Here is a 21603-nt window from a genome sequence, read left to right as displayed (position 1 = left end):
CCATTGCACACTGACGGTCTCTTTCCCCTTGGGGAGTAGGAGAGTGTGGCTGGGGGGCGGGGCGGGGGTCCTAGATTCTCAGGCACCACGCTGGTGTGTTCCCAGCGCCCACAGTCCCCCCGGCACCGTTTGGAGCTTCTGGAAGCCACGTCCTGCCCAGACTGGTGGTGTTCTAGGAAGGGAGACTTCAGCGTTTAGGGACACACTTGGGCCACTTGTCACCAGGTGACTTGGCGTCTCCACGGTTGGGAGACGGGGAGGGTCAGGAGTGGACCGGCCCCGGGTGGGCTCCCGGTCAGCCACACGGGTGCGGGGCCCCGGCCGCCCCTCCCTGCCCGGGCCGCAGGCTGCCCACTCGGTGTCGGCGTCGCGCCCGGCCTCCTCAGGGAGCCGCGCGGGTTGGGCGCGCTCCCAGGCGCATTCCTGGCCGGGCAGCCCCTCCTCCCTCGGCCTTGGCCAAGGGGCTGGCGCCTCCCCCGCCTCGCCGGCACTGTCTCGTGCGTGCGGGTGCTCCAGGGTCCGGCGCGCCGCGCACCGGGGCCCCAGTCTGCGCTCCCGACCCCCGCGGGCCGCGCTGCGCCCCGGCGCCTCCCGCGTCCCCCCGCGCCCCAGCCGCCCCCTGGGTCGCGCGGCGCCCGCACCCTGCAGGGACGGCTGCGGCGTCGCTGGGACACGCTCAGGCGGGAAGTCACAGAAAGTTATTTCCCTCGCCAACAGCTAGGTTCCGAGCGGCAAGATGGTGCCCAACTTGCCCCGCGCGCTCTTCCTGCTGCTGCTGCCGCTGCTCGCCTGCCCCGCGTCGCGGGCTTCCCAGGTCAGTGTCCCGCGCGCCGCTCGCCTGTCCCGCCAGCAGCCGCGGACTCCCCGGGCTTGCCACAGCCACCTGGGGTGCCGGGTTGGGACCCGGAGCGAGTCTTGGGCTGCGATTGGGTTTCCGAGAGAGGCGCGGGGTCCCCCATCTGTGACCTCAGACCATCGCGGGCCATCTCGGGCATCTGGGAGGACCCGGGCTGGTCTCGCCGAGCCCAGGCGCCTCCGCGTCGGTACACGCGGGCCAGGGCTCCTCGTGAGAAACCGCCGACGGCAGGATGGTTTCTCCGAGATCTGAGAGCCAGCATTTCGACGGCAGAGGTGGCGCAGCCTCACCCTGAGACTGCCCGCGGGGCCTTGGATTTGGGGTTCAAGCGTTTCTCGCGCGCATACCGGCTGTTGGCGGTGGCGTTTTTCTCATCTGTATGGTTCCAGTCCCACTGACCCAGGGACTCGAGCAGATTGGCTTCTGTATTGAGCATGAGGAACTGACTGCAAAAATTAAGAAAGCAGACAAAAATGCATCCTCTGAAGGTGGAACTGGCATTGCTAGCTCAGAGCCAGCTCCCACCAGACTAGCTCCGGCGTGCCAGCAATGCCAGCGACAGTAGCAGTGGAGGAAGGAAGGCTTGCACAGGCTTCCGAGGGCCCGCCGTGCAGCAGGCTCCCTGTCTGGATCTTCCAGGCACTTAGCGCCCAGAGCAGCCTGGATCCCCATCTTGCAGATGTGGGAACTGAGGCCCAAGAGGATTATGACTCACTTAGGGTCATGTAGCCAGGAAAGAGTGCAGCGAATTCAGTCTGTCTTGTGCAACAACTCCAAGCCCTTGTTCATGTCTGTCCATACTCCCTGCCCTGGGACAAAATTCTTGGGCTCCTTTTAGGGTGCAAGAGGAGGGAGAATTTGGCACAAACTAAACCTGGTGATGTGGTCAACAGGCACATTCTGCATCCAGGTTACTCTGCAACCAGGCAGTAGAGGCCCAGTGTGGGGCCACAATGACCTCCCCCCCCACCAACACAGGCAGTGGGATCTCCCACCCACTTTGCAGATTGCAAAACAAAGTCAAACCTCAGGCCCAGAGCCCGAGGCTAGAAGCATAGCTGAGAGCATCCTGGAGCTGCAGCCGAGGCTGCCAAGGGGGGCAGCGTGCGCAGGATGTGCAATGGGGTGAGGGTCCCGCCCTGCCATCGCCTGATCCTATCTGCTCATATCCTCTGGGACAGCACAGATGTCTGTCTCCTGAGGTCACACAGAAAACAGGTGAGACGGCGGCATTGTCACACGTTTGCTACAGAGGGAGAGGCGAGCTTGCCTGGCTGGGCTCTGTTCCTGGAAGATCCTGGTGGGATCCCTGCCCTGCCGCACCCAGACTTTCCCAAAGTCCTTATCTCCTCACCTTGTTTTCTTTGCCTGCGGAAGTACTTGCTTTAAAGTTCTGATGCAACTGCCCTTCCCCAGATTCCCATGTGGCGGGGGTCTCCCCGACCTCAGGCCTGGGAGCCTCCGTGCATGCTGGAGCAAGCTTTCGCTGGCCCTTCTCATCTTCTGGGACTCTGCTCAGACACGTGCCCCTTTGCAGAGGCCTTTCCAGCCCCCTCTTCCTGCCCCCACATTTCCTGTTGTGGTCTCCTGAAGAACCTGGCACGAGGCTGATCACCACTTACAATGACAAATGTGGCTGCTCTGGGGTGTTTTTTTGGTCTGTCTTCCCCTTTCCAGCTGCAAGGGCAGGGACTCCACCTGGAGTGCTGATCCAGGCCCCACCACGGAGCAGGTGCTCAGAGGATTGAATGGATCACAGTAGGGCGGGGGTGACCTGCACAGAGCTGGCCCTCTCTGGGCAGACACTGGCAGAATCCTGATGGACCTCACCCTGGAGAATCTGATGGCGTCCATCTCCTAGAGATGGGGTTGCTCCTAGAGATCCTAGTAGAGCAGGTGACGGGGTTCTAGAGCAACCCCAAAGCTCAGAGTTGGAAGTTGGGGAGGTAGGGGAGGGCCGGCAGCAGGGGAATTCACAGGGCACACGGTTGGACCAGGGCGGGCCTGGTGACTTGATAGTCCCAGGACTCTTGCCCCCAGCAGTGAGAGCTGTTGACTGGTGGGGATTCGGTGTGAGGGGACTGCATTGCACCCACAGGGCCATTCTTGCCACAGAGCAGATGCGATAGATAGGGCAAGGGCACCAAGACAAGGCTTTCCCAAGCAAAGGCCCGGGGCCACAGCAACCCTTGGCCATCTGTGCGCAGGTGGAGAACGTGCCCATGGCCCTGGCTGGGTTCCTCTCTTTGCCAGCACATGTGTTCACTCTGTCCTTTGGATGATAGCCAATGGAAAACATAGCAGGTTTCTGTGTGTTTGTGCTTCTATGAGTGTGTGTCTCTGTGTGATGTGTGTTGGTGTCTACAATTGTGTGTGCAGAAATTTGTGTGTTTTGGAAATGTGTGCCTGTTCGTGTGATGATGGGTGTGTAAGTGTGTGCACTCTGTATTAGTGTGTGTGTCAGTGTGTTTATGTGTGTGTGTGAATGTGTGCTGTGCACGGTGATGGGTGTATGTATGTACATGTGTCTGTGTCACGGTATGCATGTAGCTGTGTGAATGTGAGGCTGTGTTGTGATAGTAGGTATACTTGTGTGCACATGTATCAGTGTGTGTTCATGCTTGACTGTGTGTGTATGTGTCTATGTGACTGTGTGTTTATGGTGGTAAGAGTCTATGTGTACCCAAGTGTATATCCATGTGTGTATCTGTGTTCGTGGTGGTGGGTGTATGTACATGTCTACCTGTATGTGTGTGTGTGTGTGTGTGTTACAGGGTGGCTGCCTTCCTCAGTCTATGGTGCCAGGATCCCATGGAGCTACAGTCTCATCTTTCTCCTGACTGTGTCTGTGGTGGGGTGTGTGTGAGTGTGGGTGTTCCAGGGTCGGGGGAGGCTGCCTTCTGCAGGGTCTGGCACTAGGACCCCATGGGGTGAGGCAGTCTTGTCACTCCTGGCTGTCCACTGTGGCCTCTTGTTGACGTATCTGTCCCAAGTCATTTTGCAGGCATTTTTGTGACCAACGGATGGAAAGCAGGTGGCTGTAGGGGAAGAGGAGGTGCTGAGCAGTGTGGGGGCCCCACAAGGGGAGACCCTTTCTCACCTCCTGGCCCACTCTGTGGCCTTCCCGCAGGAGGAACAGCAGCCTCCCTAGGGACATAAGGGACATTCAACAACCCCTGCACCTTCTCCACTCCCTGCCCAGAGGCTCTGGACCAGCTGGTGAGGGGAGGAGACTCCCTGCCCCCTCCTCACCTGGGAAGCAGAGACTTCTCCCTCTCCAGAATCTCTCTCTGGGATCAGATGTCACAGGCTCCCAGACTCCACCATTACAGCTCTGCTCTTCAGGCCACATCCTCCTATTTGCTGTGTTGCTTTTTAAAGTTATATACAAGCAAATGTTTTTGGTATACATCTCCTTGATTTTAACCATAGAGCTATATTCTATATGTGGCAACTCTACCACCATCATCAGGAGGCACAGCTGTTCTATCCCCCAAAAAAACTGTCATGCCACCCTTTGAAATTCCACCATCCACCACCCCAGCCTCCGACAACTCTGAGCTATTCTGCACTGTTATAGTCATATAAATGTCGTATAAATGGAATCAAAGATGCATAGCTTTTTAAAAATATTTATTATTTATTTGAAAGGCAGAGTTACAGAGAGAGAGAGAGAGAGAGAGGGATCTTCCATCCACTGGTTCACTCCCCAAATGACCACAACAGCCAGGGCTGATGTCAGGTGTCAGGTGGCAGGAGCCAGGAGCTTCATCTGGGTCTCCCATATGGGTGCAGGGACCTGAGTACTTGGGCCATCTTCTACTGCTTTCCCAGGTGCTTTAGCAGGGAGCTGGAATGGAAGTGGAGCAGCCAGGACACAAACTGGTGTCCATATAGGATGCCAGCACTGCAGGTGACAGCTTTACCTGCTGTGCCACAGTGCTGGCTCCAAGGGATTGCTTTGTGAGTTTGGCTTCTTCAGTTTATCTCAATGCCCGTGAGATCCTGCCGTGTGCTAGGTTCCTTGTGTTGCTCAGTTGTAAGTGGTTGTGTGCCTATACTGCAAATTGGTCAGTTCATCCACTGAGCAACACTCTTGGTGTCACTCCCAGGTTTTATCAATTATGAAGAGAGCTGCTGCAAGCCTTCACATACAGCTTTTTTTGTGTAGATAAAGGTTTGATTTTTTTTAAGAATTATTTATTTAGTTGAAAGATTATACAGAGAGAGAAGGAGAGGCAGAGAGAGAGAGAGAGAGAGAGAGAGAGAGAGAGAGAGAGAGAGGTCTTCCATCCACTGGTTCACTCCTCAATTGGCTGCAATGGCCAGAGCTGCGACAATCCAAAGACAGGAGCCAGGAGCTTCTTCCTGGTCTCCCACATATATGGTTTCAGGGGCCCAAGGACTTGGGCCATCTTCTACTGCTTTCCCAGACCATAGCAGAGAGCTGGAATGGAAGGGGAGCAGCTGGGACACGAACCGGTGCCCATATGGGATGCCGGCATTGCAGGCGGCAGCTTTATCGGCTGTGCCACAGCGCTGGCCCCTTGATTTTTCTTAGGTAAATATGTAGATGTGAGATTGCTAGGTCCTGTGGTAAGGGCATGCTCCCCTTCGTAAGAAACTGCCAAGCTGTTTTCTAAATCAGCCTCATCATTCCACATTCCCATGGACGCTGCATGACCCTCCCAGGTGCTGTGCATTTGTCGGCACTGAACTTTGTCAGGTGTGTTTTCTACCCAGCCATTCTAATGGGGGTGTAGTGGTATCTCTGTGGTTTTAATTTCCATTTCTCTACTGACTAATGATGTGGGGCATCTCCCAGTGTGCTTATTGGCCACATGAATAGTCTATAGATGAAGTGTCTGTTTATGCCTGCTGTCTATTTTTTTTTTAAGACTTATTGATTTATTTGAGAGGCAGAGTTATAGAGAGAGGGAAATACAGAGGAAAGTCTTCATCCGCTGGTTCACTCCCCAAATGGTTGCAACAGCTGGAGCTGGGCCGATCTGAAGCCAGGAGCCAGGAGCTCCTTCCGGATCTCCCATGTGGTTGCATGGGCCCAAGGACTTGGACCATCTTCTGCTGCTTTCCCAGGCCATAGAAGAGAGCTGGATTGGAATAGGAACAGCCACTATGGGAAATGGTGCCCATATGGGACACTGGCACCACAGGCGGAGGTGTAACCAACTCCACCACAGCCCCAGCCCCGCCTGCTGCCTGTTTTCTTTTTTTTTTTTTTAAGATTTATTTATTTATTTGAAAGTCAGAGTTACACAGAGAGAATGAGAGGCAAAGAGAGAGAGGTCTTCCATCTGCTGGTTCACTCTATAATTGGCTGCAATGGCAGGAGCTGCGCCGATCCGAAGTCAGGAGCCAGGAGCTTCTTCTGGGTCTCCCACGTGGGTGCAGGGGCCTAAGGACTTGGACCATCTTCTACTGCTTTCCCAGGCCATAGCAGAGAGCTGGACAGGAAGTGGAGCAGTCAGGTCTCGAACCGGTGCCCATATGGGATGCCGGGACTGCAGGCTGCAGCTTACCTGTTATGCCACAGCTCCAGCCCCTGCTGCCTGTTTTCAAAACGGATTTTTTGGCACTGGTGTTGTAGCTCAGTGGGTTAAGCTTCTGCTTGCAGTGCCAGCATCCTGTACTGGAGGACTAGTTCAAGTTCATGACTTCTCGCTTCTGTTCCAGTTTCCTGCTATTGTGTGAACTGGGAAAGCATTGGATGGTGGTCCAAGTACTTGAGTCCCTGCCACCCACAATAGGAGACCAAGATGGAGCTCCTGGCTCCTAGTTTTGGGCTGACCCAGCCCTGGCTATTGCAACCATTTGGGGACTGAACTAGCAGGTGGAAGACATTTGTCTCTCCCCCACTCTGTCACTCTGCCTTTCAAATAAGTAAGTAAATAAATATATGTAATAAATAAGTAAAACCACTCATCAATGATATCTACTTGCCAATATGAGCTTATTCTTAAAAATTGGATTGGGCCTGTATATTTATTTCACTGCATAAATACTAAAAATTGTTTTAAAAAATTTGGATTAGGGCTGGCACTGTTGTGTAGTGGGCTAAGCCTCTACCTACAGCACCGGCATCCCATATGCATAACGGTTCAAGTCCTGGCTGCTCCACTTCTGATTCAGCTCTCTGCTATGGCCTGGGAAAGCCCTGGAAGCTTGGGCCCCAGCACCCACATGGGAGACCTAGAGGAAGCTCCTGGTTCCTGACTTAAAGGGGCCCAGCTCCAGCCGTTGCAGCCATTTGGAGAGTGAACAACAGATGAAAGACCTTTCTCTCTGTTTCTCCCTCTCTCTCTACCTCTCAAATAAATAAAACAAATAAAATCTTTAAAAAAATGGATTGTCCTCTACTTGTTAAATTTTAGGTGTTCCTTACATAATAAATATGTGAGTAACAAATATTTTCGCCCAGTTTGTAGCCTCTCTTCCTAGTATCTTTTGTAGAATAGAGATTTTAAATGTTTAGTGTTTATGCATTGTACTTTTGGTGTCAAGTCCCAGAATTATTGGCCTCACCACAGGTAATGCAAACTTTCTCCTATGTTTTCTTCCTTTTGATTTCTAATTTGTTTATCTTATTTATCTGAAAGGCAGAGACAGACAAACTGACAAACATCCCCCATATGCTGGTTCACTCTCTAAGCGCCCACAACAGCCGGGGCAGGGCCAGGCTGAAGGGAGAAGCCTGGAACCCAATCTGGGTCCCCCATGTGGGTGGCAAGGACCCAGGTGTTTGAGCCATCACCTGCTGCCTCCCGGGTTGCCCCTTAGCGGAAGCGGGAGCCAGGAGTGGAGCTGAGACCGGAACTCAGCACTGATGTGGGCTGTGGACGTCCAGAGCAGTGTCTTAATTGCTGTGCCAAATGCCCATCCCTCCCGTGGCTTCTTCTAAAATGTCTATAGTTTTGCATTTTTACATTAGATCTTTGATCATGTTTTCAACATGAACATATTTTGTCAGTTTATATCTAAGTGCTTCATTTTTGGAGCTTTTTTACATGTTTTCCTTTTCTTAAGATTTTATTTATTTATTTGAAAGGCAGAGTTAGAGAGAGAGAGGGAGGGAGAGGTCCTCAATCCTGTGGTTCACTCCCCAAATGGCCACAATGGCCAGGGCTGGGCCAGGCCGAATCCAAGAGCTGGGAACTCCATCTGGGTCTCCCAGGTGTATAGCAGGGGTCCAAGCACTTGGGCCAACCTTTGCTGCTTTTCCAGGCACATTAGCGAAAAGCTACATCAGAAGTGGAGCAGCTGGGACGTGAACCAGAGCTCATGTGGGATGCTGGCATTGCAAGCTTAACCTGCTGTGCCACGGTGCTGAGCCCTATTTTTTTCATTTCCAGTTGTATATTCTTAGGATATGGAAATCCAGTTGGCTTTCCTGTATTGACCTGTGGTACTCACTTAGTTATTGCAAAACTTGGGGTAGGTTTTCCCAGATTTTTTACATAAACAGTTACGTCATCTGTGAGTAGGTGCAGCTTTATTTCTTCCTGTTTAAGCTATGTGTCATTTACTTACTTGGCCATATTACACTGACCAAAACTCCAAGTACTGTGATAGGAGAGTGGACACTCTTAGCTTGTCTGAGAACTTAGCATAAAAACATCTTAGCAAGAAAACGTTTTTCAGCTTTAGGTGTAATGTTAGCTGCAGGTTTTCTGCTGTTGCCATTTGTCTGGCTAAGATCTGCTTCTCATCCTGCTTAGAGTGTTTATTATGAATGGATGTACAATTTTGTCACATGCCTTTTCTGCCTCAATTGGTATGATCCTGTGGTTTTTCTTTAGTCTGTTAATAAGATAGATATTTTTTTTCTGTTTTCTGGAAACGATTGTGTAGCATTAGTGCCAGTTCTTGAAATGTGTGCTAAAATTTGCCAATAAAACCATGGGGACCTGGAGATTTGTTTTCTGGTAGACACAGAACCGCAGTATCTAGGTTTACTTTTGTGTTCCCTTGGGCAGGTTGTAGAGTCCAGAGCCCCTCTCTCCTTGAAATACCCAGAAGGCCACGGCTCATTGCTAAACAACTGATCTGCTTCCTTCCATTGCTCCCTGCAGGCAGAACAGCCCACTCTGCTTAACTTCTTTTCTTGTGCAATTTTGTCGATTTTCCTGGGGTTTTTCCCCTTCCCTCCCATTTGTCATCTCCCCAAGCACAGTTGTCTCCAAGGTCCTCTTGGACATTTGATCAAGCCTGCTGTCCTGGAACTGGGGTCCCCAGTCCTCACGCCTGCACCTACCCAAGGCCTGATGGGGAGGAGCCGCCCTCCTCGTCTGAGCCGGAGCCTTCTTTGTCCTTGGCTTCCTCTCCCTGTTGTTTTTGAACACATCTTAGGGACACGATTTTTAATCCATTACTTTGAGGCTTCTCAAATTCCTTTTCCTGTTCCCTTTCTCTACAGCGAAGCTTTAAAGCTGTCAACGGTAGCACCATTTGCCCCACGTTGTAGGTGGGGCCAGCAGTTGATGTGGCCAATAGAGTGACAGCCCCGGGAGGGAGTAAGGGGAGGAACAGGGACCCAGGTTTCCTCTCCTGCCACCCCACCCCCCACCCCCCACCCCCGCCAACTTCCCGGAGAAAACCCATGCTGCTTTCCGGGGGCGGGATTCCAGACCCTATTCCTCAGTCTGAGAATGAATGAGACGAACAGGAGAAAAATGAAAACCAAAGCCTGTTCTTCCCAGCATACTGTGACCGGAAAGACAGCTCCTCGGTGTGCATGCAGCTGTGGTTAGAATCGATTACCTGGGGCTGCCTGGAGTCAGGTGGAGAGGGGTTACTGGTCACTTTGGAGCTCAGCATGAAAAGATCCTGTGATTGATTAGGGATGTCTACTGTCTGTGATCGATTAGGGATGTCTGCTGTGGTCACAGCTCTGGATGTATTCACCAGCCCTGGAGGGATTTTTACACTAATTGTATGGATTGTGAATCATCTATATCTAAAATACTGGAAACAAAATAGACAAGGAGCCTGCTTTTTTTTAAATATTTATTTATTTATTTGAAAATCAGAGTTACACAGAGAGAGAAGGAGAGGCAGAGAGAAAGAGAGGTCTTCCATCCAATGGTTCACTCCCCAGATAGCCGCAGTGGCAGCAATGGTAGGAGCTGTGCTGATCCAAAGCCAGGAGTCAGGAGCTTCTTCCTGGTCTCCCATAGTGAGTGCAGGGGCCCAAGGACTTGGGCTGTCTTCTACTGCTTTCCCAGGCCATAGCAGAGAGCTGGATCAGAAGTGGAGCAGCCGGGACTCGAACCGGCACCCATATGGGATGCCAGCACTGCAGGCAGAAGCTTTACCAGCTATGCCACAGCACTGACCCCAAGGCCCCTGCTTTTGGTTTTGAAAGAAAGAGTGGCTCAGGGCGTGGAGTGGGCTCAGTGTGCTCACCCAGGCACAGCTCTCTCACTCATTCTCCATCAGGAAAGCCAGGGCTTTTCTCTTCCTGTCTGAAAAGATTTATTTTATTTATTTGAAAGGCAGAGAGAGAGAGAGAGAGAGAGATCTTCCATCTGCTGGTTCATTCCTTAAATGGCCACAGTGTCAGGGTCTGGACCAGGCTGAAGCCAGGAGCCTTGAGTTCCATCCAGGTCTCCCACATGGATGTCCGGGGTCCAAGTACTGGGTCATTTTCTGCCGCTTTCCCAGGCACATAAACAGGGATCTGGATCAGAAGCAGAGCAGCAAGGACTGGAACTGGCTGCTAAGCTCTGTGATGCTGGTGTTGCATGTGGCAGCCTAACCCACTGAGCCACAGTGTAGCCTGAGCTGGAGCTTTTTGCATGGTGCTGGTAGAGATGGAGGCCAGGAGTGAGCAGCAAAGCACACAGCTTCCTGGGAACAGGTGCGCCACTTCCACCATATTCTGACAGTCAAAGCCATCCCCAGGGCAGCCCAGAGGCGAGCTGTGGGAAAGCAGACTTCTCTCTTGCTGGGCAGAGCAGCAGCCATCCTTGCCGATGGCACGGTTTGGGGAGGCAGAGGACAGTGGCACAGCCTCGCAGCCTCCACCGGAGTCTCCCAGAAGTGGCCCGCAGCACGTCCCTGTGATTCAGTGAGTGGGAGGCGTCCCTGGCGTCATCGTCTGCCTTCTCCCTGGCACATTTAGGAATGGGAGGCAAGTCCTGTTGAGAGCAGCCCTGACTGTGGAGAAGAGTGGAGCCCGCTCCCACTTGGCTCTCTTGGGCCTTTGCGGTTTAGGGTACAGGTGGCACAGTGGCTGCTCAGGCTGGCACTCCAATGAGGAAGAGGTGTCCCAGTCCTGCTCACCTCAAGGGGCCTGTTTAGAGCCATACGCGATTCTGGGCCCCCTGATGCTAGCTGCTCCTGTTGCCACGTGGGCACCAGCCCTCCCTCCACCTGTCCCTCACACCTGCTCCCGCTACCCTGGGAGAAGAGGCTGCTGTCTGGGGAGAGCTGTTGGCAGAGGCCTGACGGGGCTGCTCACTCCGCTGATCCACAGGTGCAGTGGTGGGACCGCTGGGCCTCTGCGTACCTTCCTGAGGCTTGTGCAGCCCCCAGGTCCTGGGGATGAAGGGCGGACTTCCTGGCCAAGGGGCAGGGGCTAAATCTTTCCACATCCTTTCAACGCCCCACCCCTTGCCAGGGCCTTCCATGCTTCTCAGTTACTGCCTGGAACCAAAAAATAAGGACAAGACATACGTTTTCTTTTTCTTTCTTTTTTTTTTTTAATTTTTAAAATTTATTTGAAAGGCAGAGTTTCAGAGAGAGAGAGAGAGAAAGAGAGAGAGGGAGAGAGGTCTTCAATCCACTGGTTCACTCTGCAAATGGCTGCAACGGCTGGAGCTGCGCCAATCCGGAGCCAGGAGCTTCTCTGGTCTCCCATGTGGCTGCAGGGACCCAAGGACTTGGGCCATCTTCCACTGTTTTCCCAGGCCACAGCAGAGAGCTGGATCAGAAATGGAGCAGCTGTGACTTGGACCAGCACCCACATGGGATGCTGGCACTGCAGGCAGCTGCTTCACCTACTACGTCACAGTGCCAGCCCCAGGACATAAGTTTTTATTCAAGAAAAAAATAACTACCCATAATCCAATAGAACCCAATGTACCATTCGAGTCAGTAAAATCTGCATTTCCAGGAAGTCATTATTTCCCCCATGTAAAGGGCAGTGTGGGTGCCAGAGTCTCCCTAGGGATGCAGCCTGGGTGGGAGGTGAGACCCGAGGAACTCACCCTGGGCCTGCGATTCCAGGTACCAAGACTGAGGGGCTGTCATTCACATCAAAGACCAGAGGCTTGGGAGAAGGAGACACCACTGGCCCCACTGGCGCCGTCTGACTGAACATTTCCCTCTACTGCAGATCCACCTGCCTCTCACCTTCCTCCTGCTCACCTGGGCTGGCTCTGCTCTCTGAAGGAGTGGCTGGGGTCAGAGGGCAAGACCAGCAGCTGGGGGCATTGCCCAGGGAGCAGAGAGCATCTGAGGATTCCCAGGCTAATTTGAGGAAAGGAAAAGAGCCCAGAGGCACCAAGGCAAGGAAGCAAAACAAACACAACAGAAAAGAAACAAGCAGGGGCCGGCTGTGTTTCACACCTGGTTGAGCCTCCGCTTGCGACGCTGGCATCCCATATTAAAGTGCTGGTTCGAGTCTGACCACTCTGTTTCTGATCCAGCTCCCTGCTCATGTGCCTGGGAAAGGCAGCAGAAGATGGCCCAAGTGCTTGGGCTCCTGCCACCCATGTGGGAGACCCGGATGGAGTTCTGAGCTCCTGGCTTTAGCTTGGCCCAGCCCCAGCCAGTGTACTGTAGAACATTAGAACTTAGCTCTTCTCTCAAACTGTATTTTGTAGCTGTTATTCAACCTCCCTGTATTCCCCGCTCCCCCACCTTCTTCCCATGACTGCTAATCTGCCCACTGCTTAGGTGCCATCCACTTGTATGAGTGGGAACCTGCAGTAATTGTCTTGCTATGTCTATTCATCTAACGCAATGTCCCTCAGTTCCATCCATGTTGCCACGTGGATGAATAGTATTCCAGTGAGTATACGTACATACCGTGTTTTCTGGATCCACTTGTCCGTGTGATGAGTGCTTCTGTATACTGGCTACTGTGATTAGAGCTCCTGCACACGTCTCTTTGATACAAGCATTTCAGTGCCTTGGGCTATCTAGTAGTGGGGTGGCTGAATCCCATGGCAGTTCTATTTTGTTTAGAGGCTCTGTACTGTCTCCCACAATGGCGCTGCTGGTTTACGTTCCCACCACCAGTGTATGAGGCTCCCCCTCTGAGGGGATCACCCCTCTGGATCTGGTCTCCACCAGTCGCAGCCTTGGAGAGCTCTGCCACTGCAGTGCCTGTGGGTGCTTTCACAGTGTGGGGGTGGAGGTAGGGGTGCCCAGGACCCCGAGATGGGAAAGAACTATGCAAAGCCAGCCCTTCACCAAAGTGTGGGTGGACAGCCCTGGAGAGTGTGGTGGGCTTCCTGTCCAACAAGCTCTGGCAGCCCCCTCAGGCTGACCTCAGCAAGGGCTGCATTTGCAAAGATGGAACGGGTTTTGTTCCCATGCTGTGGCTCCCCTTGACTCAGTGCCGGAGGCAGTGGTGGGTGTGGGGGGAGTAGGCCATCGCTCCTCAAACTGCACAGAGGAGCAGAAGTGGGGTCGAGCCTCAGGAGTCCGATGGGCTGCTCTGCTCATGGACGGGATGCCGACGCCACCCTGGCACTGCGGGGAAAGGTGGGACCTAGGGCTGTTGTACGCCCTGCATCCTCCGGTCCGGGCCGTGCAACACGGCGCTTGTGCGTGGGCACACATGGGTCTAACCCCAAAGTGAAAGCTGAACAGAAAGTCACTGGTGGTTGTCTCTGGCCATGAGAATTGTTCTTCTTTGTTTCAGATTGTTTTGAAGGAAATATGCTTTTTATTACGACCAAGCAAAAACATGGGGCCAGCGTTGTGGCTCAGCAGGTTGGGTTGCCCCTTGCAATGTGGGCGGCATCCCATGTCAAGAGTGCCAGTTCCAGTCCTGGCTGCTCCACTTCCAATCCAGCTCCCTACTAATGTGCCTGGGAAGGCAGCTGAAGATGGCCCAATTCCTTGGGCCCCTGCCACCCACATGGGAGACCTGCTTTGAATTCCTGTCTCCTGATTTGGGCTGAGCCCAGCCCCAGTTGTTGTGACCATTTAGGGAGTGAACCAATGGATGGAGGATCTGTCTCTCTGACTCTCCCTCTCTTTCACTCTCCTTTCTTTTTTTTTAAGATTTATTTATTTATTTATTTATTTGAAAGACAGAGTTACAGAGAGAGGTAGAGACAGAGAGAGAGAGGTCTTCCACCCACTGGTTCACTCCCCAGATGGCTGCAATGGCCGGAGCTGTGTCAATCCGAAGCCAGGAGCCAGGAGCTTCTACTGGGTCTCTCAAAGCGGGTGCAGGGACCCAAGGACTTGGACCATCTTCTACTGCTATCCCAGGCCATAGCAGAGAGCTGGATCGGAAGAGGAACATCCGAGACTAGAACCGGTGCCCATATAGGATGCCGGCGCTTCAGGCTGGGGCGTTAACCCACTGCACCACAGCGCTGGCCCCCACTATGCCTTTCAAATAAATAAATAAAACTTTTTTTTTTTGACAGGCAGAGTTAGACAGTGAGAAAGAGAGACAGAGAGAAAGGTCTTCCTTCCGTTGGTTCACCCCCCAAATGGCTGCTATGGCCGGCACGCTGTGCCGATCTGAAGCCAGGAGCCAGGTACTTCCTCCTGGTCTCCCATGTGGGTGCAGGGCCCAAGCACTTGGGCCATCCTCCACTGCCTTCCTGGGCCACAGCAGAGAGCTGGACTGGAAGAGGGGCACCTGGGACAGAACTGGCGCCCCATCCAGGAATAGAACCCAAGGGCTGAACTTTAAACATGTTGGGCAAAGGGACCTGCCCTGTTAGGATCCACTGCAGCCCAGGCCTGCCAACCTTGCCCTGAAGGCATGGATTCTGCTTCCCCAGTGCCCCAATTCTGACCCCAGCTCTGACCCGGCATGCTGGCACATGGCGGTACACCAGGGATCTTCCTGGAAGCATGCGGATTTGTTAGCGGGACCCCTGAGAAGTCAGACTCTGGGATGGACCAGAGCTCAGGACCTCCAGCAGCAGGTCACCCCACAACACCCCCTCCCCCGCCACTGCACTGCCCGGGCAGTCCTTAGCTTGCTTGGTCTTAAATGGGTTCTAAGGTTTTTCAGTTCAGCTAGCAGGATGAGCACATCTCACTCCTACTGTGCACCTGGGGACAACAGCTGGCCCCATGGGGCACCCCAGGGCAGGAAATGCCATTAGGACCAGAGGACAGTTGTGCTGGGAGCCAGTGGCACTGAGGCTAGGACAGCTTGGCCACCCATTGGCCAGGTGGAAAATGGGCCCCTCCCTCCAAACACACCCCCTTCCGGTTGCCCTTTCCTACAGCAAATTCAACAGGAAGACTGTGGCACCCAGGGGTGTGCGAGGACAAATGACACTGTCCCTGTGGGGCCAGGGGCTGGGTGGCAGTCACAGGTTCCTGGCCTGGCTCCGCCCCTCCTCAGACTGTGTATCGGCATCTGTGAGGTGGATTCAGCCCCTCACTTTCTTTACCGGGCTGCTGCCAATCCGTAGCTGAAGTACTCTCTGAAGAAGCAGAGAAGTACAGTGACCACATAAGAATCTACAGAAGGGGCCGGCACTGTGGCACAGTGGGTTAATGCCCTGGCCTGAAGCGCCGGCATCCCATATGGACACCGGTTCGAGACCCAGCTGCTCCATTTCCAATTAAGCTCTCTGCTATGGCCTGGGAAAGCAGTAGGAGATGGCCCAAGTGCTTGGGCCCCTGCACCCACATGGGAGCCCCAGAAGAAGGTCCTGGCTCCTGGCTTCGAATCAGCCCAGCTCTAGCTGTTGCAGCCAGTTGGGGAGTGAACCATTGGATGGAAGACCTCTCTTTCTCTCTCTCTGCCTCTGCCTCTCATAAATCTTAAAAAAAAAAAAAAAAAAAAAAAGAATCTACAGAAGCAGCTCCTCTTCTGTTTTTTATATTTTTAAGATGTTTTTATTTACTTGAAAGTCAGAGTTACAGGGGCTGGTACTGTGGCTAGCCAGTAAAGCTACTGCCTGCAGTACCGGCATCCCATATGGGCACCAGTTCGAGTCCCAGCTGCTCCACTGCTGATCCAGATCTCTGTTATGGCCTGGGAAAGCAGTAGAAGATGGCCCAAGACTTTGGGCCTCTGTACCCACGTGGGAGACCTTGAAGAAGCTCCTGGCTCCTGGCTTTGGATTGGCCCAGCTCTGGCCAATGCAGCCATTTGGGGAGTGAACCAGCAGATGGAAGACCTCCCTCTCTCTCTACCTCTGCCTCTGTAATTCTGCCTTTCAAATAAATAAATATTAAAAAAAAAAAAAAGAAGAAGAGGAAGGGAGGGAGGGAGGAAGGAAGAGTTACAGAGAGATAGGGAGACACACAGACACACACACATACACAGAAAGATATTCCATCTACTGGTTCACCCCTCAAGTGGTCAAAGCAGCCAGGACTGAGCCAGGAGACAGGAGCTTCTTCCAGGTCTCCCGCATGAGTGCTGGGGCCAAGCACTTGGGCCATCTTCCACTGCTTTGCCAAGCCATAAGCAGGGAGCAGGATCGGAAGTGAAGCAGCCAGAACACGAACTGGTGCTTCTATGGATGCCAGCGTTCCAAGCAGTAGCTTTACCCACTACACCACAGCACTGGCCTCTCCACTTCTGTTTTGAAAGGCAGACATGTGGGTGTGGGAACTCTGGTCTGGCTGGGTTCATTGTCCAGTGCTGGGCAGGTTGGGGGTTGCAGGAGGCCCCTGCCTGGTTGCTGCAAGACCTGCGTGGGGTGGACCACAATGGGAGAGGAGGGAGGACAACCAACGAGATTTGTCTTCCCAGCAATTGCGTTTGGGGCTAAGCCTCATCCGGCAAGGAGCCCCCGTGGAGTAACAAGGTTCAGGGGCAACTGGGGATTCAGCTTTGTCAAAGCATCCACTGAATCCTGCCAGTGAGTCATCGTTTGGTGAAGGCGCCCAGGTGCAGCGGCCTGGCAGCCTCCCCGGCCATTGGCAGCGGCTGCCTTTCCGGTGCGGTGGTGGCCACGGTGGCGGCTCTGCTGAGCATGCCGGGAGCCGCCCTGGCTGTGGACGGCACATGCCTCCCCGCTGCCCCGGCCACCACGGATTCTCAGGAGATTGATTACAATTCTGCATTTTGTTCCACTCAGTGTAGAATAAAACAAAGTGTAAGAATTAAATGAACAGGAGCCGCAAGCTATTCCAAAAGCCAACCATCGTCACCATGGTGGCGGGTCTTCTTCCTTGTGCCCAGGTGATGTGAGTCAGGTGAGAGGAGGCGGGGCTGCTGTAATACGCAGGAGTTCAGCCCATCAGTTACCCTGCTGGTTAGGATGCCTGCGTCAGCTTCCTGCTGAAAAAGACCCTGGGCGGCAGTGGCGAAGGCCAAGTAGCTGGATCCCTACCACCACATAGGAGACCTAGATTGTGTCCCGGCTCCGTGTTCAGTCCCCCTGGCTGTCTCAGGCATCTGGGGAAGGAACCAATGAGAGGCGCTCTCTCTTTCTCTCTCTCTCTATGTGTCTCCCAAATAAAGCAAGACAAGGAAAGACCATGCCACCCCCTCACACACCCGTGCTCGCCTCACAAGGAGGAGATTCCATCCCTCCCTACTGGATTCCCTTCTTTACTCCATTTCATTTTCCTGGTTTTTAAGGGCAATTGGGATTGAAAACCTGGACACTTCTATCATGAAGCATGAAACTCAAGTTGTTTCAAGTCAGGTTGTCTTTATCTGTGATGAGCAGAATCCTTTCTTCCTGTTTTTTGGTTTTTTTTTAATGCCTTTTAAAAAATCATCAGAACTGGGTGTTGACTTTTTTTTATTTATTTATTTGACAGGTAGAGTTATAGACAGTGAGAGAGAGAGGCAGAGAGAAAGGTCTTCCTTCCATTGGTTCACCCCCAAAATGGCCGCCACGGCTGGAGCTAAGCCGATCTGAAGTCAGGAGCCAGGTGCTTCTTCCAGGTCTCCCATGCGGGTGCAGGGCCCAAGCACTTGGGCCATCCTCCACTGCCCTCCTGGGCCAAAGCAGAGAGCTGGACTGGAAGAGGAGCAACCAGGACTAGAACCCAGCACCCATATGGGATGCCGGCGCCGCAGGTGGAGGATTAACCGAGTGAGCCGGCCCCTGGGTGTTGACTTTTACTAAATGCATTTTGAACCTTATTGCTTCTTTTTGTTGTTGTTGTTATTTGACAGTTGTATTTTTAAAAGCATAGGGACCATTGGGCACCCCTGTTTTGCCTGTTTTATATTTTGCCATGCATTTGCTTTTTAAAAGTGCCCAAGACAGAGGTGGCGTTTGCACACCATGGTTCCAACATCACTTGGGATGCCCACATCCCACGTTGGAGTTCCCTGCTTTAAGTCCTGGCTCCACTCCTGATTCCAGCTCCCAGTTGATGTGCACCCTGGAAGGCAGCAGGTGATGGACAGTTCAAGTGCTTGGGTCCCTGCCTCTCATGTGCAAGAATTGGATTGAGTTTCTAGCTCTTGGCTCGGTCTGGTCAAGCCCCAGCTCTTGAGGGTATTCGAGGAGTGAACCTGTGGTTGGGAGGTCTCTCTTTCTGTGTATCTCTCTGTCTACCTCTCTCTCTGCCTTTCAAATAATTAAACAATTTTTTTTAAAAAAGTGCATGGCAGAGAGAAAGAAACATTTCACCAGGGTCCAGATTTCCAGGGGTTAACTTAGAGTGAAAAATTAGCCAGTACGTTGCACGGAGGAACCAAGAAGTGATTCAAATAAGTGTTCAGCTACCCCATCATTCAGAGCCCTCCCTCCTGCCCCTTCTGTGTTTGTTGAGGGTGAGGAGGGGCTACAGTGTTTGTCTTGGGGATGGAGTGGGAGGGGGCCGTGACCTTGGGAGGTGGCCTCCGCCTCGTGCTCAGTGGGCCAGGGGGTGTCGGGGTGACTTCTGGAAGCCCCGAGTGACCTGCGGTGGGGTCTCTTCTCTCCCCAGAACTGTCTGAACAAACCGCAGCTCCTCACGGCCATCCGCCAGTTGCAGCAGCTGCTGAAGGGCCAGGAGACGCGCTTTGCCGAGGGCATCCGCAGCATGAAGAGCCGGCTGGCCGCACTGCACAGCTCTGTGAGCAAGGTGGCCCCGGACGCGCCCCCAGGTGGGTGCCCGAGGCAGCAGGGGACTCTCTGCCCACCCACATCCCCGGGCCATGCCTCGCCTTCCTCCTGCCGCCCACGTTGGTGGCAGCGTCCCGGCCTGCATGTTTCCTCTCTACCTTTGCGTTCCAGGCTTACCAGTGGTCACAGAGTCCCCCAGAGGCACCCCTTTCAGAGCGTTAGCTCCTTTCCCCTCTCTCTATCCCCACCAGGTAGAACCATGGTCGGCCTCTGTTTGGGTTTTGTTTCTGTTTTTTATTTAACACTTTGTTTTTTTAGAGCAGTTTTAAGTTCATAGCCAAATGGAGTGGAGGCAAAGAGTGCCTCCACACCCCTCCCCAGACACGTCCTCAGCCCCGTCCCGAACCCGTGTGCTCACTGTGACTGTCCAGGAACCAACGTGGCAGGGACCGCTGTTGTGGCCCAGTGGGTTAAGCTGCTGGTTCGAGTCCTGGCTGCTCCGCTTCCGATCCAGCTCCCTGCTGATGCTCCTGGGAAGGCAGCGAAAGATGGCCCAAGTGCTTGGGCCCCTGCATCCACATGGGAAACCCGGATGGAGTTTCTGGCTACTGGCTTAAGCCTGGTCCAGCCTCAGCAGTTGCGGCCCTTAAGGGAGTGAACCAGCCGATGGAAGACCTGTTTCTCTCTCTCTCTCTCATTCTTCAAATAAATAAAAAGAAATATTATAAAAAAATAAAAATACATCCTATATTGGGTGGAGGAGCTGTCAAGGACAAGGTCGCCCTGTGTGTTATGAGGCTGTAGTGGGCCCCCCATGCTTCCTCTTGGCGGCTTTCTCCTGGTTGCCTGGGAACAACTTTCACATGGGCCAGACCCAGAGGTGGTGGCTGGCTTTCCTCTGGCCCCTCGGGTCGGGGGGTCATCCTCCCAGTTGTTCTGAGTCCCGAGCCTGTGGAATATCTACCATCACTTGCTCACTGCAGGGCCATTCATTAAGCACCTCTCTGTGGAGTGGGATGAAGTTTGCGGGGAAGGCGTCAGGTTTTCTACCATGGCAGGGGTTAGGGTAGCAAATCCAGAGTCTTACCAGCCCTGGATCTGCTCCTGTTTCCTTCGGCTCCACTGGAGCAGGCCCAGACCTGCCAGCCAAACCGCACACTTCCCCAGGTGCTAGGAGGCCCTGGCCATGCAGGGCTCACCACGCACAAAGCCCATGAGGCAGGCAGGGCCGCCTTCCTTCCTGCTACAGATGGGGAAACTGAGGCCACAAGAAGCAGGTTAGCAGCTATAGGTCCTTAATTTTTTGTTTTGTTTTGTTTTCCTGTTAAAGGCTCAACTCCGCAGAGCCTTCCTGTTTCCACGGGGGTCAGAGCTCATTGCTATTCCTAGACAAGCCACAGGGAATCATTTATTTTAATTTTTGAATGAATGCATTAAATTTTTTGTTTTTTATTAAAAAGGCAGAAAGCTCAAAAGAGAGAGAGAGAGAGAGAAGAGAGATCTCCCATCTGCTGGTTCACTCCCCAGAATCCTGCAATAGCCAGTATGAGACAAAGCTGAATCCATGAGCCAACCTGGGTCTTCCGCGTGAGTGGAGGAAGCCAAGTACTCCAAGTCATCAGCTGCTGTCTCCCAGGGGTTGCATCAGCAGGAAACTGGAATTGGAAGCAGAGTCAGGACTCAAACCCAGGCACTCTACTACGGGGTGAGATTGTCCAAACAGTGTCTTAACTGCTGCCTCAAAGGCCCACCCCAGGAATATTTTTTTTTTTTAAACAGGCAGAGTGGACAGTGAGAGAGAGACAGAGAGAAAGGTCTTCCTTTGCCGTTGGTTCACCCTCCAATGGCCGCCGCGGCTGGCATGCTGTGGCCAGCGCACCGTGCTGATCCGAAGCCAGGAGCCAGGTGCTTCTCCTGGTCTCCCATGGGATGCAGGGCCCAAGCACTTGGGCCATCCTCCACTGCACTCCTTGGCCACAGCAGAGAGCTGGCCTGGAAGAGGGGCAACCGGGACAGGATCGGTGCCCCGACCGGGACTAGAACCCGGTGTGCCGGCACCTCAAGGCAGAGGATTAGCCTAGTGAGCCACAGCGCCAGCCCCCAGGAATAATTTTTAAAACCTCTGTGCCCATGTTAGCTGGCCCTGTCCACGAGACAGAGATAGAGGAAGCTATGATTCCATTATCCATTGCCTCATCCCCACATTTGGGGTCTTTCTTCCCTGCAACATGCTAGACTTCAAAATGTGGCAAATTCTCTTTGTAATTATTGGCCACTCAAAATGTGTCTCTCACCGTGGGTGTTAGACATTGTGCTGGGTACTTCCTGTGACAGCCGTGCCGAGGGCAGGCCGCTGTCAGGATCCCGGGGCAGAGTGGATGGGCACCTGCACCTGCTGCTAGGGGACAGCCAGACACCTGCCCCAGCTCAGATGGCAAGCAGTGGGGAAAATACCTGTGCTTTATGGTTGCTTAAAGGCATTTTCTGGGAGTCAAAGAGAACAAATGTCCAGTCCTGAGGAATTCTTGTCTTCCTCTTCCGGTTTCCATGCTG

General features: G+C 53.3%; 1 protein-coding gene across 1 annotated transcript in view; it reads left to right on the top strand.

Annotated features, from left to right (window-relative positions):
* The first annotated feature begins 613 nt into the window (after positions 1 to 613).
* The window catches only part of FBLN7 (fibulin 7), a 44254-nt gene continuing 23264 nt past the window's right edge, over positions 614 to 21603 (top strand). Inside the window, exons 1-2 of the mRNA XM_062209844.1 lie at positions 614 to 814; positions 18932 to 19091. Of these exons, the coding sequence (XP_062065828.1) occupies positions 737 to 814; positions 18932 to 19091 (238 nt within the window). The 5' untranslated portion in view covers positions 614 to 736. The remainder of the gene's footprint in view (positions 815 to 18931; positions 19092 to 21603) is intronic.

This window comes from Lepus europaeus, chromosome 13 (genome assembly GCF_033115175.1).
Source record: "Lepus europaeus isolate LE1 chromosome 13, mLepTim1.pri, whole genome shotgun sequence".
In the NCBI taxonomy this organism is placed as follows: Eukaryota; Metazoa; Chordata; class Mammalia; order Lagomorpha; family Leporidae; genus Lepus; species Lepus europaeus.
Note: the sequence above shows the minus strand (reverse complement) of the source record. Positions and strands in the feature narration are given on the sequence as shown.